The 18,592-nt window shown below is 36.4% G+C and overlaps 1 protein-coding gene across 2 annotated transcripts in view; it reads left to right on the top strand.

Moving 5' to 3' along the window:
• LOC105232916 (Krueppel homolog 1) overlaps positions 1 to 15,964 on the top strand; it is a 37,907-nt gene extending 21,943 nt beyond the window's left edge. The window contains exons 1-4 of one of the 2 annotated variants that reach the window (XM_011214813.4): positions 3,922 to 4,180; positions 10,422 to 11,089; positions 11,177 to 12,738; positions 14,988 to 15,964. In XM_011214813.4, coding sequence (XP_011213115.2) covers positions 3,949 to 4,180; positions 10,422 to 11,089; positions 11,177 to 12,738; positions 14,988 to 15,357 — 2,832 coding nt within the window. In that variant the 5' untranslated portion in view covers positions 3,922 to 3,948 and the 3' untranslated portion in view covers positions 15,358 to 15,964. Of the gene's footprint in view, positions 1 to 3,921; positions 4,181 to 10,421; positions 11,090 to 11,176; positions 12,739 to 14,987 lie in introns of those variants that run through there. The other variant, XM_049462427.1, reaches the window with a different exon arrangement.
• Positions 15,965 to 18,592: the final 2,628 nt, after the last annotated feature.

The following is an 18,592-nucleotide window of genomic DNA, read 5'->3' as shown; positions in this document are numbered from 1 at the left end:
TGCATGCGCAAATGCACGTGTATGAGTGTTTGTTTGTATGCATTTCAAACAGCAAATTTAAGCGTTCCTAACCATTTCTATCTTTGGCCCAATAATACTATCATTTATATAAGTACATACATATGTATCACTTTCGTTGCAACCAGTTTGTCGAACTCACTAATATTACCCCGACAGTCTGTCGGCTAATCCATTACTCGTATTATCGAAATTAGGAACAACAGCCATCGAAAATATCATCACCTGTTATTATGTACTTACACTGTTCATATTCATTCATATGTACTACATTCAAATACAAAAACACTATACGTTGATAATATGTAGACACATATGTACACATATTTACATACATATGTATGTATAAGTAGAAGCCGGTTTTAGTGCTATCCTAACAAAGTAACGGCAATGTAACGCTTTTACTCTTGGTGGACAGGTAGATATTATATGCGGCAAATGAACACGATCACTACACATCTATAAGACAACAATAATTTAAACATACATATATACATTCAAATTTCCATATGTATATGTACATATATACTTACTTACATACATACATATATGTATGTATGTATGCATACAAGAAAAAACATTCGTGTTAACGGACTAATGAACTTGCCAAGCTCCAATTTGTAATCGACAACAACTTCGTATATCCATATGTGCCATATGTACATATGTATAGATGGTATATACATACATATATAATTAAGTATGTATACATTAGTCAGTATACATATACATATGTACATACATATGTATGTATGCTTACGGTAAATGTAAGTATGTGTATATTCGTAACAAAAATATAATAAGAAGTACGAATGCCGGCCGACCACCAAACTTTTAGTTGTCCCCCAATCACGATTTCATGAACACTGCATGAACACACAATGTTTCCGTTTTCTTTGCTTTAGATCTGCCTTTTTAATTTTTTTTCGTACGCGGCAATGTTAATGAACTTTTGTGCTACTTTTTTATTATTAAACAAAGCTAAAGAAATATACTATGTACATAGCGACCGAAAAATAATGTTGTATGTACATATGTATGTATGTATGCATGAGTGTACTGCATACATATGTAAGTATGTACATATGTACATGTGTGTTGAAAAATTAAGAAAAAAGAGCGAGCAATATTCACAGTTGAACATAATCATGCACAAACATAGTATCTTTGCATAGGGTTTATTGAGCTTTTTATAATATTTTAGTGGAGAAATAATTGTGTTTATAAAACTTCGTCCTGATCGGACACAACCCAGTAAGAACCATACAACTATTTTATACTGATGTGTACGAAATAAAATATTGGATTTAAGGTAACGACTTATTTCCCCCATTGTGGGATCAAACTAAAATATGCTCAAATAAATGATACATTTAATTTCATTAAGATATGTATGTATGTATGTATGTATATTACATATGGACCGATAAATATATACATACATACATACATACATATGTATGTGTATATGTAAATATAATGTATACAAAAATTAAAAGAATTCAATTTCGTATGAAATATTCCGTATATGGGGTTGGGAAGATTGTGGACAGATTTCGATAATTTTCTTTGTATCAAGTTTTATCTCGATATCTTCCTTGCAATTTGATTACCTGTTTATTACCATTTTCAGTTCGAAGCATAGTAACGGTACAAACGGCTCACCCAGCCTTGTATATTTAGATCCATCTTTTCGAAGGCGAATTTTAAAATAAAAACTCTACATTCAAAAACTTTCAGTTTTTCATACCAATGTGAACTTTACGAAAAAGCTCTTAATTTATGTTAACAAATATAAGTTGTATTTCACATTTATGCACAAATAATTGAGATGTTGCCAGAATTTTATGTCAATAGCACCCGTTATCCATACATGTCAAGGCTAATTGGCAAAAAGGTTTCTTCGTATCAGAAACATATTCATATCAGCTATAATTAAAAAAATATTATTATTTTTTATTTAAGTATTGGACAGATTTGCTAATAATGTGATATGAAAAATACTTCAACGGCGAAGCAAAGAAAGCAATGGTTATGTCAGAATAAACGCTTTGCTTCGCTTGGCAAAGCGTAAAAAGATGATAGTTGCCCAACATCTTGCTTCACCTTGGTGCGCTTCGCTTCGATGTGAACATACTCATACAAAACTTACAATCGAACTTTTCTGTCAAAACAAATGTCTTACGCAAAGCGATGCAGCTAATATAAGTATACTTTTATATTAGTATTTACATTTTGTGTCTAACACTCGTATTATTATGCTGGCGGTTGTGATTCCCCCTAAATGCGCCAAAGAAAAACGCTTATCAAACATTACAACTCTGTAAATACGCTACGAACGTCGTGTCATTCATTTCCTTACGAATTAAAATGCCAGTCCCAATTGAGAAAGCTTTGTGTTTGAGCGTTTTCTACTAAAATTACCTCACGCACAAAAATAGTCTGTAAGAATGTCACTCACGCGCCGTGTTATGCTATGCCTTCCATTACCACACATAAAGTGTAAGCATCACATAGAACTGAGTGTATCAGACATGTAGACTTACTATACATGCGTTCATTGGAAAAAGAAAACTGCGTAGCTTTATCTAATTTCAAAGTTGTTGGGATTTTCTCCTCAGCTTATGATTCGGGGGAAATTCTTCTTGTACATTGCGTTTTAGTAAGTCCCGTTGTTTTTATTGCGTATTATGTGCACCCATACCTATACATTTAAATATTTGACGTACATATATGCATGTTTGTATCAATGTATTCTGTAGACGGTGGTGGTGGAAGTTCTTGTTTGGTGAGGCATGGTGGTAGAAAGCATAATTTTCGGCTGCTCACCCACCAGTCTGCGGCGCACTATCTAACGTTGAACTTGGCATTCGCAGCAAACGCAACGGCCATGTGGAAAGCTACAGTGAATACTCTGAAATAAGAAAAGAAACAGAAAGAAAAAATAGAGAAAAAACATAAATCGTGACTGAAGCAATGATTCTTCTAAATCGGATGTTATATGGATAAATTTTATTAAAATGTTTTAAAAATGGCCGATGTAAACAATCGTAAATCTAATATACACATGAAATATATATTAAAGGTGCTTAAAAGAATGCAAAAAAATACGCAGAATGACAGTTTTTGCAGCTATTCTAAAAGTGACTTTAAAGGTTTAAAAAAAGTTTTGAAAATATTCAAGAAACAAGCGTTGAAAACAAACAGCGGAAAGAGAATGAAGTTGGTGGTTTAAAGTTTTTAATAATGACGGTAAATAAAATGCAAGTAAAAGGGAATAGGATGGCATAACACAATAATAATAATAAACTAAATTATTTTGAATAGTAAAATATATAATAGAAATGGATAGGATAGCATTAAAATTAAGAGAAAAGAAACAACAATAAAATTAATTAATCGTATACAAATAATTGAGCGAAACCAAATGTACAAAATTTCAAGCATAAAATAGAGCCAAATATAAAAAATGGTAAAAACTACATTGCCTCAAAATAGTGGGTAAAAATGCCAAAAAAATCAATCTTAACCTTATGAGCTTAGAAAAATATAACTTAACTAAGCGAAAACCTATAAAAATGAAGTACAAATAAAATTATTAAAAAAGAAATGGTACTATATGTACGTAATGCACAGGCGATATATTAGAAAATCAGCACGTTTGGAAACTATAAAGATAGATAGATTTTAAACCCCAATTCCAACTCCAACCAACTACCTTGCTACTGTCCTAAGACTGAAACGGAAAATATGAATGACTGATTTATGAAATAATTCGTGAAACCAATGACTGATATGAAGACTGCAATTGCTAGCGAGGCGAATAAACATTTACTATAACGATTATTTAGATAATAAAGCATCAGCTTTCTATACATCCATACATAAACATAAATTGTTCAGATCATCGAACTACGCGTTAATCACATAATGGCACAACGCAACGACAACAATGGCAAAAGCGCCAACAACAGCAACAATTGGCGTTCAAAGCAAAACTGGATTAAAGATGCGCTCTCCAAGTCGGGCACAGAGTTAATGGAGATAACGACAACAACAACGCCAATGAAGAAAACACCAAATGTCAGCCAAAAGATCATGAGCAGACGAGTAAGGAATAAAAAGAACACTGGAGAATCCTCAGCCGACGTTGCTAAAAAAGGTGCGTTTCCCAACATACATTTTTACGAACAGCATAAAACATATGTACATACAAATCTACCTGTATGTGTGTAAATTGTTTTCGCTTTCCTTCCGTCAAAGTTGTTAAAAGCTTCAACATTTTTTACCGGTATACGCGAGCTAGAATACTCTCTGACACACACATTTACATATTTGCGCCTGTATTAAGTTGAAGAGAAAAAATTTAAAACCATATACATACTTATGTATGTATGTACATACAATATGTACATGTGTTCATATATTTATATATGTGTGCATGGAAAAGCTCTCTTTATTTGTTAACTGAGCTTTTGCCATGAACAACCGGTAATCGGAAAACCCCCACAACGCCTCATAGCAAAAGCATCACTGGTTAAGCGGGGTTGTTTCGCTAAGTCATTACACAGATACATATGCCCATATGTATGTACGTGCACTCCTAAACCTATTAACTATTAGAAATATGTATTTCATTTTTCATTAACGAATCATTTTCTATTAATTGCCGTCGCCAAAGAAAAGAAGAAAAAAGAAATAATTTGAACGCCAAACTCAAGTACTGAATACAATGCCGACGACAAACGAATCAAAAACTGTCAAATATTAAAATACACACGTTCTTATGGACACTGTTATTTTGACAGCTGCACGACTACACGACTGTAGGCCGACGGTTGTCGTTCTCGCTAACTTCAATATTCTCCTATATTTGCCAACGACAGTAGGACGACAGTAGAGTTGACAGTAGAATAGAAGATAGAGAGATGAGGAAGAGTGGTGATGCCACTAATATGTAAAATGTAAAATTATTCACAGCTCTTACAAACTTGACGTTATTTTACAAATAAAAGCATAAAATAGCTCTATAATAGCTCTATTTTACCATTTGTACTAACACTTGATAATTTAAAACAAATAAATTACTTATTTACTTATTTTTTGCATAAAAAATTTCACTTTGAACAAAATATTAAAATTTCATTGAAGTGCAAGGTATTAGTATGGCCACAACGAAATTGTGTACATGCAAAATGGACAACTGCGTTGTCTTGTGTACATGCCGGCCATTGTTATGTTGCTGCATTCTTACGAATGTTCATGTAGTAAGATGCACAACGCCATTTTCAGTTCACTGTCGTGCTGTCGTGTCGTGTCGTTAGCATTGTATTCAGCATATCAATAAAACATGTCGTGACCTGAAAAAAAAAATTCGAAATTGAGTGTCTTATTGATTACGCTTCATTACTTCAAATTACATACATAATATTACATATGTTCAACATTTTAGGTTCCGCGGTCAGATATAAACCAGTTTTAACCAATATTAAATCTTTGTTTCACTTATGTTCCATTTTATTTCGTGTTTCATTCATGCCACTGTAAATTTCCGAAAATGTTGTTACGTTATTTTGCATTTCAGGTGACGATATGTACATACGGTCTTATGTCTATTTTAACTTAACGCTTGTATACATAAGTATGTAGGTGCAGATGTAGACATTACGGAGCTTTTTGAAAGTGAAAGGTACTCATGCCGCCGGGGCACTCGTCAGCAGGTTGGGAGAGGGTGCTTTGTCTCCTCACAGTGCATAAGGGTGGCTTTTCCGATTGCTTCAATCGGCACATTTTCCAACCTCACCAGCGTTGATTGTCGTCGTACACACGCAAGCGTACAAACATACATACATATGTATGTAGGTTATTGAATTTGCACTTTGTTTTTGGTTTATTTTGCTATGGCGTTGAGGGCCATGGTTTCATTTGGATATTGTTGATGGTGGCAGTGCCATTGTGGCATAGTGTATGCATTAACGATGCCAGGGTGGGTATGAAAGCAAAAGTGCTTCTATGTGAATGCGTTTCAAGTGCATAGCTGTTGTTTGAATTTATGATGCGTTGAGATATGTATGTTTGTACATATATTTATGTGAGTAAACCGAAGGTAGTGCTTACTGCATTGCGTATGCCTTTAGTTCTCAAGAAGTTTATTACTTTCATCAGTATATTGCGCTGCCGCAATCCAAATAACGGGTCAGGTCGGGTCGGGTTAGAACTGAAAACAGGAAATAATCGGCAATTCCGCCTTTCAAACGGTCCAATCCCGCTATGTTCTTTTTTTGGTGTTTTCGTGGGTACAAAGTTTTTGCTTTAACTGTATTTTTTTCCTTCAAAAACAATATTTTATCAACATGCGATATTCCTTTTTGTCCATTTTTTTTTTTACAATAATATAATTCACAATCTAATGATCCGACAGCTGTAAAATTTATACCCGCGACTTTTAAAGGTTAGGGCTAACTAAAAGTCTTATTTATGTTCGGAATCAAGCGGTTACATGGAAAATTGTTTCATTTGACGAGGTATCTCCTCGAAATTTTGCATGGATTATTGGCTAAGGCAATAATGCAATCTACGAGGAAAGCGTTTAGTTTGGCCCAATATAGCATATTGCTGCAAAGTACCTTCACCAAATTTGGCATACACTATTATTCAATGCTTTGCTACTATATCCAAAAAAAAAATTCAACTATAGCATAAAAAACTGTACTATATAAACTAACCGATCAAAGTGAAGATAAATATCTCTCTTAAGGTAAGGAAAAGATAAGTACGGGTGCAGTTGAAGTTTTATGCACTTTGTTTCGTTGCTAAAAAGACATTATATTTTTGCGAAATACTGAAATAATGTGTTCCCATTTCAAAAACGAAAGATGTTACTTTAAAGCTCTATGGTACATTACACAAATATATGCAACTTTTCGACCCCGCAGAATGGCTTTCGATAATAATGATACAAAAATCTTGCTTAAAAAATCTGAAGTTACATATGTGGCGCGCTACTAAAGGCCAAATTAGTGCATATGCACCTAAAAATAAAATATCACAAAATTGTCTCCAAAAGTCGAAAAATCGACACATTTTATACTATATTGCCAGATAGAGGTTTAAACTTTCAAAAATAAATAAAATCAAAAAGGAAGTTAAGGGATAATAATATTCCCAATGCGATACATTGACGCACCTACGTTTACAAAGTTATGGTCGCTTTTATCGCATCTATCCAAGCGCTCCTCATATGGGTGGGTTATGGGAATCAGCTGCACAAAGCTTCAAATTAAGAATAAAGAATTATCTACTCCACGAATCGGAGCCATTCTCTATTCACGGCCACTCCTTCGCAAGTTCCCTCTATTGTCACAGTCCTAACTCAAGGGCTATGGAGTACCCATTCTGGTCATATCTGAGCCAGACGTGGAGACGTTTAATAGCAAACAACTTTTTTGGTATAATAAGATAATAAGTCGTCAAAACACGCAAACTCAATTTCTACCTCAAGCACCAATACTTACACAAAATACAATTTTCTATTTAAATCAAAATCGCTTCTTACAGCTAATATTCTGCGGCCTCCGCTACTCCACCAACAGTAAGCCGAATTATATGTCTCAGATTATATATATGTATAAAACTAGGCAAAATATTCGCCTAGGGGGCCCAGGATGCTTAAATGAGAATTAATTTTATTAAATTGTGCTACCTAATCGAAAAATGCTGCGCAAAAGAATACTTTACGATATAAGAAAAAGGAGTTATAGACGTTTTAATGGTGAGTGTTTGACCAATCGCGCCATAGCTCGGAATTTGGGAAGGTCGTAACTTCTTCTTCCAATTCCGCCAATTGGAAAAGCCAAGTGATGCCCTTATGTGACTTATAGAATTTGGTTTTTGTTCGTCGAGAGAGGACTTACCTTCTTAATTGCCTACTCAGTCCAAAGTAGCACCTGTTGGCTAATCTGTTAATGCTGATTTCAAGATGGACGCAATAATCTACAACTTCGATGTTCTGGCTGTCAACAGTGACGTGGGAGCCAAGTCGCGAGTGCGACGACTATTTGTTTGATGAGAGGAGATATTTCGTCTTGCCGTCGTTCACTGTCAGACCCATTTGCTTCGCTTCTTTATCCAGTCTGGAGAAAGCAGAACTAACGGCGCGGGCTTGGAAGCCAATGATATCAATATCATCGGAATACGCCAGCAGCTGTACACTCTTATAGAAAATTGTACCTACTCGATTAAGTTCTGCAGCTTGTTTTATTTGTTCCAAGAGCGGATTGAAGGAGTCGCACGAAAGGGAGTCGAACGGCTCGAAGAGCTTCTTCCCGATTCTGACGGGGCTTTTGGTATTGCTCAACGTCAGTTTTGCGAGGATACCAAATTCAGATATCGCTGCATAAAGGCATCTCTTTTTTGTGCTGTCAAAAGCAGCTTTGAAATCGATGAAGAGGTGGTGTGTGTCGATTCTCTTCTCACGGGGTTTTTCAAGATTTGGCGCATGGTAAATATCTGGTCGGTTTTTGATTTTTCAGGTCTAAAGCCACACTATACGGTCCAATCAGTTTGTTGACTGTGGGCTTTAATCTTTCACACAATACGCTCGATAGAACCTTATACGCGATGTTGAGGAGGCTTATTCCACGGTAGTTGGCGCAGACTGTGGGGTCTCCCTTTTTGGGGATTGGGCAGAGCACACTTAAATTCCAATAGTTGGGTATGCTTTCGTTCGACCACATTTTACAAAGAAGCTGATGCATGATCCTTATCAATTCTTCGCCGCTGTGTTTGAATAGCTCTACCGGCAATCTATCGGCCCTCGCCGATTTGTTGTTCTTCAGATGGACAATTGCTATTCGAACTTCTCGGCCAACATCTGCTCCATCGTCTTCGATTGGGGAATCAGGTTCGACTTCTCCTGGTGTTATGCCTTCACTGCCATTCAGCAGGCTGGAGAAGCGTTGCCTTCATAATAATCACCTCTACGGGTTCTACAAGAGTATGATCCGGTCTAAAAACCTTCTGTTGGTGGCCGCATTTTTTCGTAGAATTTTCGAGGTATTCCCCTGTCGAACAGCTTGTCAAGCTCTCCAAACTCATACATTTCGGCCTCTCTCTTTTTCTATCAGAAAATGCGTCTCGCTTCCCTCATCAAATCTCGGTATCTATCCCATCTCGCACGTGTTGTGGTCGATCGTAACGTGTTGGGGTAGGCTGCGACACGGCACACCTCATCGCACCAGCTGTTCTTTATGTTTTTCCGAAAACCTATGATTTCGTTTGCAGCAGTACGTAAGGAGCTTGAAATGCTGTCCCACAGTTCCCTTATACCGAGTTGTTGACGAGTTTTCTCAGAGAGCAGAAGTGCAAGTCGAATAGGAAAACGTTCGGCTGTCTATTGTATTTGCAACTTCTCAACGCCGAACCGTCCTTTTGTTTGTTGACATGCGCTTTTTGCCGCACAGAGAAGGGTACGAATCTTGGCAGCAACAAGATAGTGGTCCGAGTCGATGTTAGGATCTCGGAGCGTACGCACATCTAAAACACTGGAGACGTCTTCCTTCTATCTCAACATGATCGATCTGGTTGGAGCCAGGTAGCTTGATGAATTTTTTTATGCTGGAATCTGTATTACAGATAACGGATTACGGATTGTGGCTAGATGTTCATCCACCGGGGTGAATGACAGTACTCGGCGACAGAGCCTCTCTCCCACCACGAATCCCACACCGAATTTTCGCTAATTTATGTGGCCACTGTAGTAAATGCCACAAGGATCTACTCGTCTCAGTCCTTGTCCCGTCCATCGCATTTCTTAGACGGCGGTGATATCAGCCTTTATTTTCGTTAGAACATCAACCAGCTGGGCAGCAGCACCTTCGCAATTAAGGAACCGGATCTTCCAAGGGCATGCCCTTAAATCGTTATCCTTAATGCGTATGTCATGGTCGTCATCAAAAAGGGGGTTTCTCTTCCTAGGCTGTTTGTTCCTTTTCATTTGGGGCGTTTTTACGTGGCGGATCCCAAATCCAGCACACAAACCTGTGGAGGGAATGTTTCGCCTTCTCAGTTTAGCTCGCCTTCAAACGTATGTTTTCTGGCTACCCAAAGGATACTTGGTCAAAGACCGGAAGTCGTGAGCTGCTTGAGCCATATGTAAAAGAATGGTTTATCGCCACTCCCAAGTGAATGCCAATCAGAGAATTTTCCTCACTTCCGGGAACTTCTACACCTGACTCCATTTTCCAACTCCAAATATACAGTCCGAAGCTTTTGTGAAATCGGACATGGTTTCCTTCTGATTTATTCAGTCAACAGTTATACTCTAAAAATGTGTATGCTAATATTTAAAATTATCCTTTAATTATATCTGACATCTACTTATTTTGTTTGCTCTTCTCTTGCAGAGACACCAATTAAAATGGTATATCACCAATCTTCACCACTGGTTATTAAGACAGAGAAGCTTAATCAAGCCCAATTCTGCACCCCTCTACAGACAAGAACAGAATTAAGTTCTGTTACAACAAAAAGAATCTTAGAAGCACATCAACTGCAACACGGCGCTCCGGTTCTATATAGCAACAACAGCAATGTTACAACAATGCAGCAGCAACAGCAATTAACGGCAACGTCATTACCTCATACAAGTATTATACCAATCAATGTGACACAAATGACTACAGCGAATATAAGTATACCTGCCAACATCAAAGCAGAACCGAATATCGGCATATATGGAACTGCCGCACCTGGCAGAAACACAAATGCCCCCGCTACGACGTTGCAAGTAAATGGCAGCGGCAACATAAACCGCAAACAAACGATAAATAAGCCAAAATTTAAATGCGAACAATGTGGAATGACCTTCGGTAGTAAATCTGCACACACCTCACACACCAAATCTCATGCGAAAAGCAAAGATTTAGTTGGTGTTTCCGCGGCAGAGTCTACCAGACGGGCAGAAATCAGCGAAACTATTACACCAGCGGGTATACCAAAGATGCCAAATATGACAGGTGATCCATATCAATGTAATGTTTGTCAAAAAACATTTGCGGTGCCCGCTAGGCTGGTAAGTTCAGTTGAATAAAAACTTTGAATTTAATTTCAGCTAACATACGAATATACTATACATGTACGCCTTTCTACAAAACTTTAGATCCGTCATTATCGGACGCATACCGGCGAACGGCCCTTCGAATGTGAGTTTTGCCATAAACTATTCAGTGTGAAGGAGAATCTACAAGTTCATCGCCGCATACACACCAAAGAACGGCCATATAAGTGTGATGTCTGCGACCGAGCTTTCGAACACTCGGGTAAATTGCATCGCCACAAGCGCATCCACACCGGCGAACGGCCGCATAAATGCTCTGTCTGCGAGAAAACATTTATACAATCTGGGCAACTAGTTATACATATGCGTACACATACCGGCGAGAAACCCTACAAATGCCCTGTTGAGGGTTGCGGTAAGGGCTTTACCTGCTCCAAACAACTGAAAGTGCATTCACGTACTCACACGGGTGAAAAACCTTATCATTGCGATATATGCTACCGCGATTTTGGCTACAATCATGTACTCAAACTACATCGCGTACAGCACTATGGATCCAAATGCTATAAATGTACAATTTGTGATAGGACTTTTGGGAGCAAAAAAGAAATGGAAGCGCATATTAAGGGTCATGCCAAAGAGTTACCAGATAACGAGGATGGACTTGCAGCTGGTGCAATTATTGCCGACAACACCAGCAACTCAGGATCTAGCAGTTCGAGTGGCGAAGTATCATCAACACCGGCTTCACCTTCATCAGCTACTCCGTCCGATGTGGCGCCTGTTAAACCGCGCAAAACAAAGCGTTGTCGCGTTCAATCCATAAAAAAATCTACTTCTAACACGCCTAACCAATCATCGCCACGATCCACATTATCGCCAAGCTCATCGCTTGCATCTACATCTCGTCTTTCAGATGGTATGCTCGAATCCATGCCCACATCGCCACAAACACCACAAACACTGGAAATCGACCATCAGAGCCGCGATAGTGGAGTAGATAGTGCCAGCAATAATCGTCAATTATCCATCTCTTTAGCCGCTATTAATTCGACTGACAACAACGCACAACATACCTTTACTTATATAATTGAAGATCTACCAACAGATCTAAGTAAACAACCTACACAACCAGAACAACAAACAACAACTACGAAATTGTATCCAACACAAAATTCATTAAACTATCATCAGCAAACAGTTCCGCCAAACTACAGTTATCACCATCTACAGCAACAGAGCATAGATTTCGATCAGTCTGAACTCGAACCGCCGACTATCAATCCAGCATTACTGGAAGCTGCATCTATTGTGAGGCGACGTGATATGTTAGATTCTCCACGTGAAGACGAAGTTACGTTTGGGGGAATACCGTTTAAGCAGACACGACACACGGAAAACCAAAACCAATTTCAACCACAACATAGAAGCCATGATCATAAATATCAAGAGCAAATGAATGAACCCGTTTACGATATTGAGCGCTCTAACTTAATAGCGTCTCCCATGCCAACGTCATCATTCTCATCACATCATTCCATTAGTCATGATTTATCGCAATACGATGATACACGAGAGGCCAACGAGTTAATTGAGCATTACAAACGAGGAGAGCTTGCGCGGCATGGTCTGCACAAGGGATACGCACCAGTGCCTAAGTATGAGTAAGTAAAGGGTGATTTTTTAAGAGCTTGATAACTTTAAAAAAAAAAAACGCATAAAATTTGCAAAATCTCATCGGTTCTTTATTTGAAACGTTAGATTGGTTCATGACATTTACTTTTTGAAGATAATTTCATTTAAATGTTGACCGCGGCTGCGTCTTAGGTGGTCCATTCGGAAAGTCCAATTTTGGGCAACTTTTTCGAGCATTTCGGCCGGAATAGCCCGAATTTCTTCGGAAATGTTGTCTTCCAAAGCTGGAATAGTTGCTGGCTTATTTCTGTAGACTTTAGACTTGACGTAGCCCCACAAAAAATAGTCTAAAGGCGTTAAATCGCATGATCTTGGTGGCCAACTTACGGGTCCATTTCTTGAGATGAATTGTTGTCCGAAGTTTTCCCTCAAAATGGCCATAGAATCGCGAGCTGTGTGGCATGTAGCGCCATCTTGTTGAAACCACATGTCAACCAAGTTCAGTTCTTCCATTTTTGGCAACAAAAAGTTTGTTAGCATCGAACGATAGCGATCGCCATTCACCGTAACGTTGCGTCCAACAGCATCTTTGAAAAAATACGGTCCAATGATTCCACCAGCGTACAAACCACACCAAACAGTGCATTTTTCGGGATGCATGGGCAGTTCTTGAACGGCTTCTGGTTGCTCTTCACCCCAAATGCGGCAATTTTGCTTATTTACGTAGCCATTCAACCAGAAATGAGCCTCATCGCTGAACAAAACACGCGCGCGAAACACATTTCGAACCGAACACTGATTTTGGTAATAAAATTCAATGATTTGCAAGCGTTGCTTGTTAGTAAGTCTATTCATGATGAAATGTTAAAGCATACTGAGCATCTTTCTCTTTGACACCATGTCTGAAATCCCACGTGATCTGTCAAATACTAATGCATGAAAATCCTAACCTCAAAAAAATCACCCGTTACAACCAATAGCAGTGAGAAATATTGTGTTTGAAAAACTCGAGCTTTTCGTGTCTCTACATGTTTTGGATCCAGTGGAGATGATTGCGGATTTCGACCGCTCATAGTTTTCCACAAAAAAAAATTCTTCTTAGCATTCTTTGCACTCTTTCAACATGTTGCAACAGAGTATAACAGTTTTGTTCACCTAACGTGTGTATACCTCACCTAAAACTATTCGAAAAAGATGTGGGATAATGTATGTATGTACATATATACATACATATAAATGATTAGGATGACGAGATGATGGATTCGGGTGGCTGTCTGTCCGTCCGTGCAAGCTGTAGCTTGTGTAAAAATTAAGATAGCTCGAAGAAACTTCGTACACATGTTTCTTGGAATCATAAGAATCCATTGCCACCTACATATATCTAATATAAAGATTTTCGAGCTTCCAGGTCACTTTTATTGCATATATCGGCCAGTATTTTAATTATCTCAATATATCTTCTAAAATAGACATAATTGGGTGAAAACTTGACTTCGCCCCAATATAATTATTTCTAGGATTTTTGGACATCCGGCAGACTTTGCTCCACATGAGAAATAGATAGATGAAACCCAGAGAACATGTTTTTAATTTGTGCATGAGATAAAATCGGATCGATACTAACAAGACTTATATTTGTCGGCCAGTGTATGAATTATATAGTGCATAAGTATATATAAAATAACTTGGATTCCGATCTTCTGGTTGACGTTTTACACCTTAAGGTATTCCTCTGGCTTTGGTACCTGCAAGTTTCAAGGGTATAAAATGTTCGGGTGCACCCCACCTTAGCCCTTTCTTACTTGTTAATATTAAGTTTATGTCACTCCATAAGGTATTTTTTCTGATTTTATTATTGCAAGTTGCAAGAGTTTAGAACGTTCAGTTACTCCCGAACCGACTTGTTTGTTTTTTGTTTCGTAAGATCCTTCTCATATGGTGAATTATATGTACATATATATATGTCTATTTTATAGATAGCTATAATTTTTTTAACTCGCAGTAGCAGATACGATGCCACCTAAGATAGCGCTAAGCCATTGGTATTAAGCTGTACTCGTATCAGAAGCAATACATTTTTCGATTACTTACACAAATGGCACACTAACTACAGAAGAGTCACAACTTGAAATATTTGCAAATGTTCAGGAGGCATAGGACTCAATTAAGGCAAAAGTTTAGCTAACGGTGATTTTTTCAGTTATTGGTCTTTTGTAGTTAGTGTGCGATATCTCTCTATTGCCAAACTCAAAATAACTTTTTCGTTTTCTTTGGATAGGCCTTCGCTACTCAACAACGAGATTGTGCGTCAAGTGGAAGCTGCAATAGCGCCATTACGTTCCTCGACTGAATCGCCAGAACGTTCATCATCACCCGAGAGCGACTCCATGATGATGGCCGATCGTGATGTAATGACACTACCGTTGCGCAAACGTAAACTTTACATGCACGAAGGATCACCAATCGAATCGACAGCTATAAATGTGCCCACACTTGAAATGGAAAAGACACTTGGCCATATTGGTCTAGCCTCGGGCAGTGTTGAACCAAACCATGTCAACATCGACGCGGTAGACAATGCTAACCATGAATCCGGCGCAAAGGTGATGCGTATGAGTTCAGTTATACAATTCGCCAAAGCTTCATAACTTCAAATAATAGCAAGTGACTTCAAATGATTACGCAAAAAAGAACTGTTTCATTTGAGAAAACAATTAAAGACTGTTAAGCAAATTTTATATTTACATAATGTAGCGGAAATAAATAAATGGAATAAGCTGCACTGTACAATAAGTGATCCGTACACATCGGACCTTCATAGACAAACAATCTTACGAGTATATGCATTAATACAGCCTACATACAATATACATATACTATACATATATGTATGTAGGTGTTAATACTTAGTTCGGAATATTTGTTAGCATTGATTTTGCCAAAAGTATTATTTTAGATACTGATATATTAGTTAATGATTTATAACATTGGACTGTGTGTGTGAATATGAATGCCTACATACAGACTTAAACGTATGTATGTATATCGAAGTAATTTTTAACTAGAGATAAAACCTGCAAATTCTTTATGAACAAGGACGAGCTCGCGATTGAACAGAAGTGGCATTATACTTGTAATTATTATCATAAATACTTAGTTTAATTTATGTTAAAAATTAAGAACATTCAAAGTATAGTATACACATTCACACATATGCATATAAGTAAAAATATAACTTTAACTTTTGAATACATATATGTAGGTATTGATTTTTAAATTATTTTATGACAATTGTAAATTTATTATTTTGTTTTTGTGTGAAAAACAAAACTTGTTTTTTGGCAATGAGTAATTAATGGCAAAGGACATTCGGTTGCATACATTTGTACGAAATTACTAAGTACTTTATTCCTTGGTTTGTGTTTATAGTTCTGTTTACAACTCACTTACCTGCTCAACTCGCTTTGCTTGAGCTTTCTTTTTCTGCCAGTTGTTTGTTACAATCTCGCATCGAAGATGGCTATAATGAAATATGCATGGGATTTTTTAAAAGTAAATGAACTAAAAAATAATTTTATTTGCAAGCATACATATAAGGTATTATATTTGTTTTCCGACTTATAAATGAGTAGACATCTCAATGAAGTAAGTTATGATACCAGAATGCCATAACCTTAGTCGACATGCAAGACTACTAGTAAATTATATATGTAATTCTAAATATGCATTAAACTCACATGGATGCAATATTTATTGAATGGGAGCAATTTTGCATAGTTTATGTTTTGTTATGTTAACAAGTTACGTTTTTAAACCAATAGGTGGTATTTTATTCAAAAATATTAAGTAAAAAATTACTATCTATCAATTGAAATAAATAATTGTCAAATCCACAAAATAATAATTGAAGACCATATTGGTTGGAAAATGGAAATTACATACATATGTATGTATGCAATATAGCATAACATATATGAAAGTAGATTGGCTTATGCCAAAATAATTACGAAATAAATAAATATGCGAACTTTCACGATTGTACCATTTCCATATACTTATGTATGTACATGAAGTAATATAGCAAATATAAGAAAACCCGATTCGCGCAGATGCAAATGTGTTGGATATTATGCATATGTATATTTACAACCATTCATACTTTTTTAACGCAAGAAAGATATCAAATACATTTTTTAATACAAATAAAGATACTTTGCAAAGTATTTGTAGGAAGGCTAAAAATTACAAATGTGTATCCATCAATAAAAGGTATCTAAACAAACGAAAACTTTTTACAAGAACTTTTTATATGTGTTTATATTTCCAGCCACATAATAATCTACATACTTTCATACATATGTAACATACAGATTGTACCAATAATCTATAAATAAATTAAAATAAAAAACTTGAAACATACTTCTTACGAATTTTTCGTATTACCGTTTGTTATTATTGACAAGTACTCCTAATACAAATGCGTTTCTTTTAATTTTAATTTGAAATATCAAATTGTGTTCTACCATTAGCTTTTTGACATTTTTTATTTAGATGGAGATCAGATTTTCAACTAGCTTGAATCTTATAAATTTGTTTTATATTTCATAAGTTAGTATTTTCTCGCCGTTCTCACATTTATATACGTATAAAACCGATATATACAAGGCTCCGAAAGGTGTTAAGTAATTGTGATGCCTTTATGAAGGTTGTTTGGTGGTATCCGAAGCAATATTTACAAATGAGAAGCTTAAGGCAATAACAATGAGATAACAAGTCATGAAAGATTAAGTTTAACATTTTGTACTCTCGTAACTTGTACTTTATTAAAGTCGGAAAATATTTTTAGTCTTTTAAGACGGGGTAATTCTCATCTAAAAATAATATAATATTGCGAGACATATCAAGGAAATCAGTTTAGAAAAACATAATCGGTTAACATTCATATACCTAAACCCCATCTCCTTACGACTTTAAAGAGTAGTAAAGTCTGTAAACTCTGAACGTCTAATGAAATGACAAACTGCATAAATTAAAAAACTTTTTACATTGCATCGTATGGATGTTAGGAATCATATGATACTTTTTACATGTGTGGAGTGCTAACTAGTCCCCCCCTGAAATTCAAACGTCCTCGTTTGGATCTTTGGGTGTATTGAAAATTTGGTTGAGTCTGTCTATTGGCGGTTGCGATAGTTTAATTGGTTTATCCTCTTCGTATTTTTTTTTAATTTTTTCCCGAAAATTAAGGCGATCACTATTAGAATGGCAATTAAGGTTATGCTGCATTGCATGTTTTGATCTATTTGCTGTTTCTAACAAGCCTTTTCCTTTCTCCTTTTGTATTGTTGATTAGCGTTTTCAGCATCTCCAGCGAGAGGATTTTTTTTTGATTAGTGCGAATGACGGTTATATGATGGCTGGTAATGGTTTATTTGAAGTTATTTATCGTTGTAGAAATTTTTACCGTTTATATTAATGGTTACGTTGGAGTACAATGTAGATGTAGATTCGTTGTTTATTGAAATTTCGCTATTGAATTTGTTTAACAGTTATTCCAGATCCCATTTCTTCTACAGGTATAGTTGGGAAATGTTGGTTGCTGACCTCCGTGCAGTTTGGCAAACTACTTTTAGATTATTTATACATGTGTCATTGCTTAAGTTTACTACATTATTACTTAAACATATTTGTAAGGAATTATATTTTTTACAATAGTTTTTTATTCCACAGATTATTTTTTCGCAATTTAGAAGTGGATTGAAATTGATTTTATTAATTCTTCCATTATTTTTTGCAGCTCTAATGTCTATTGTTTTACAAATTTGGTTACCTGCAGTTGGAATATTTACAATATAAATTATAATTTTGCCATTAGTTGCAATT

The sequence above is a fragment of the Bactrocera dorsalis genome, chromosome 1 (genome assembly GCF_023373825.1).
Source record: "Bactrocera dorsalis isolate Fly_Bdor chromosome 1, ASM2337382v1, whole genome shotgun sequence".
Classification (NCBI taxonomy): Eukaryota; Metazoa; Arthropoda; class Insecta; order Diptera; family Tephritidae; genus Bactrocera; species Bactrocera dorsalis.
This window is presented reverse-complemented; position numbering and strand designations above follow the sequence as displayed.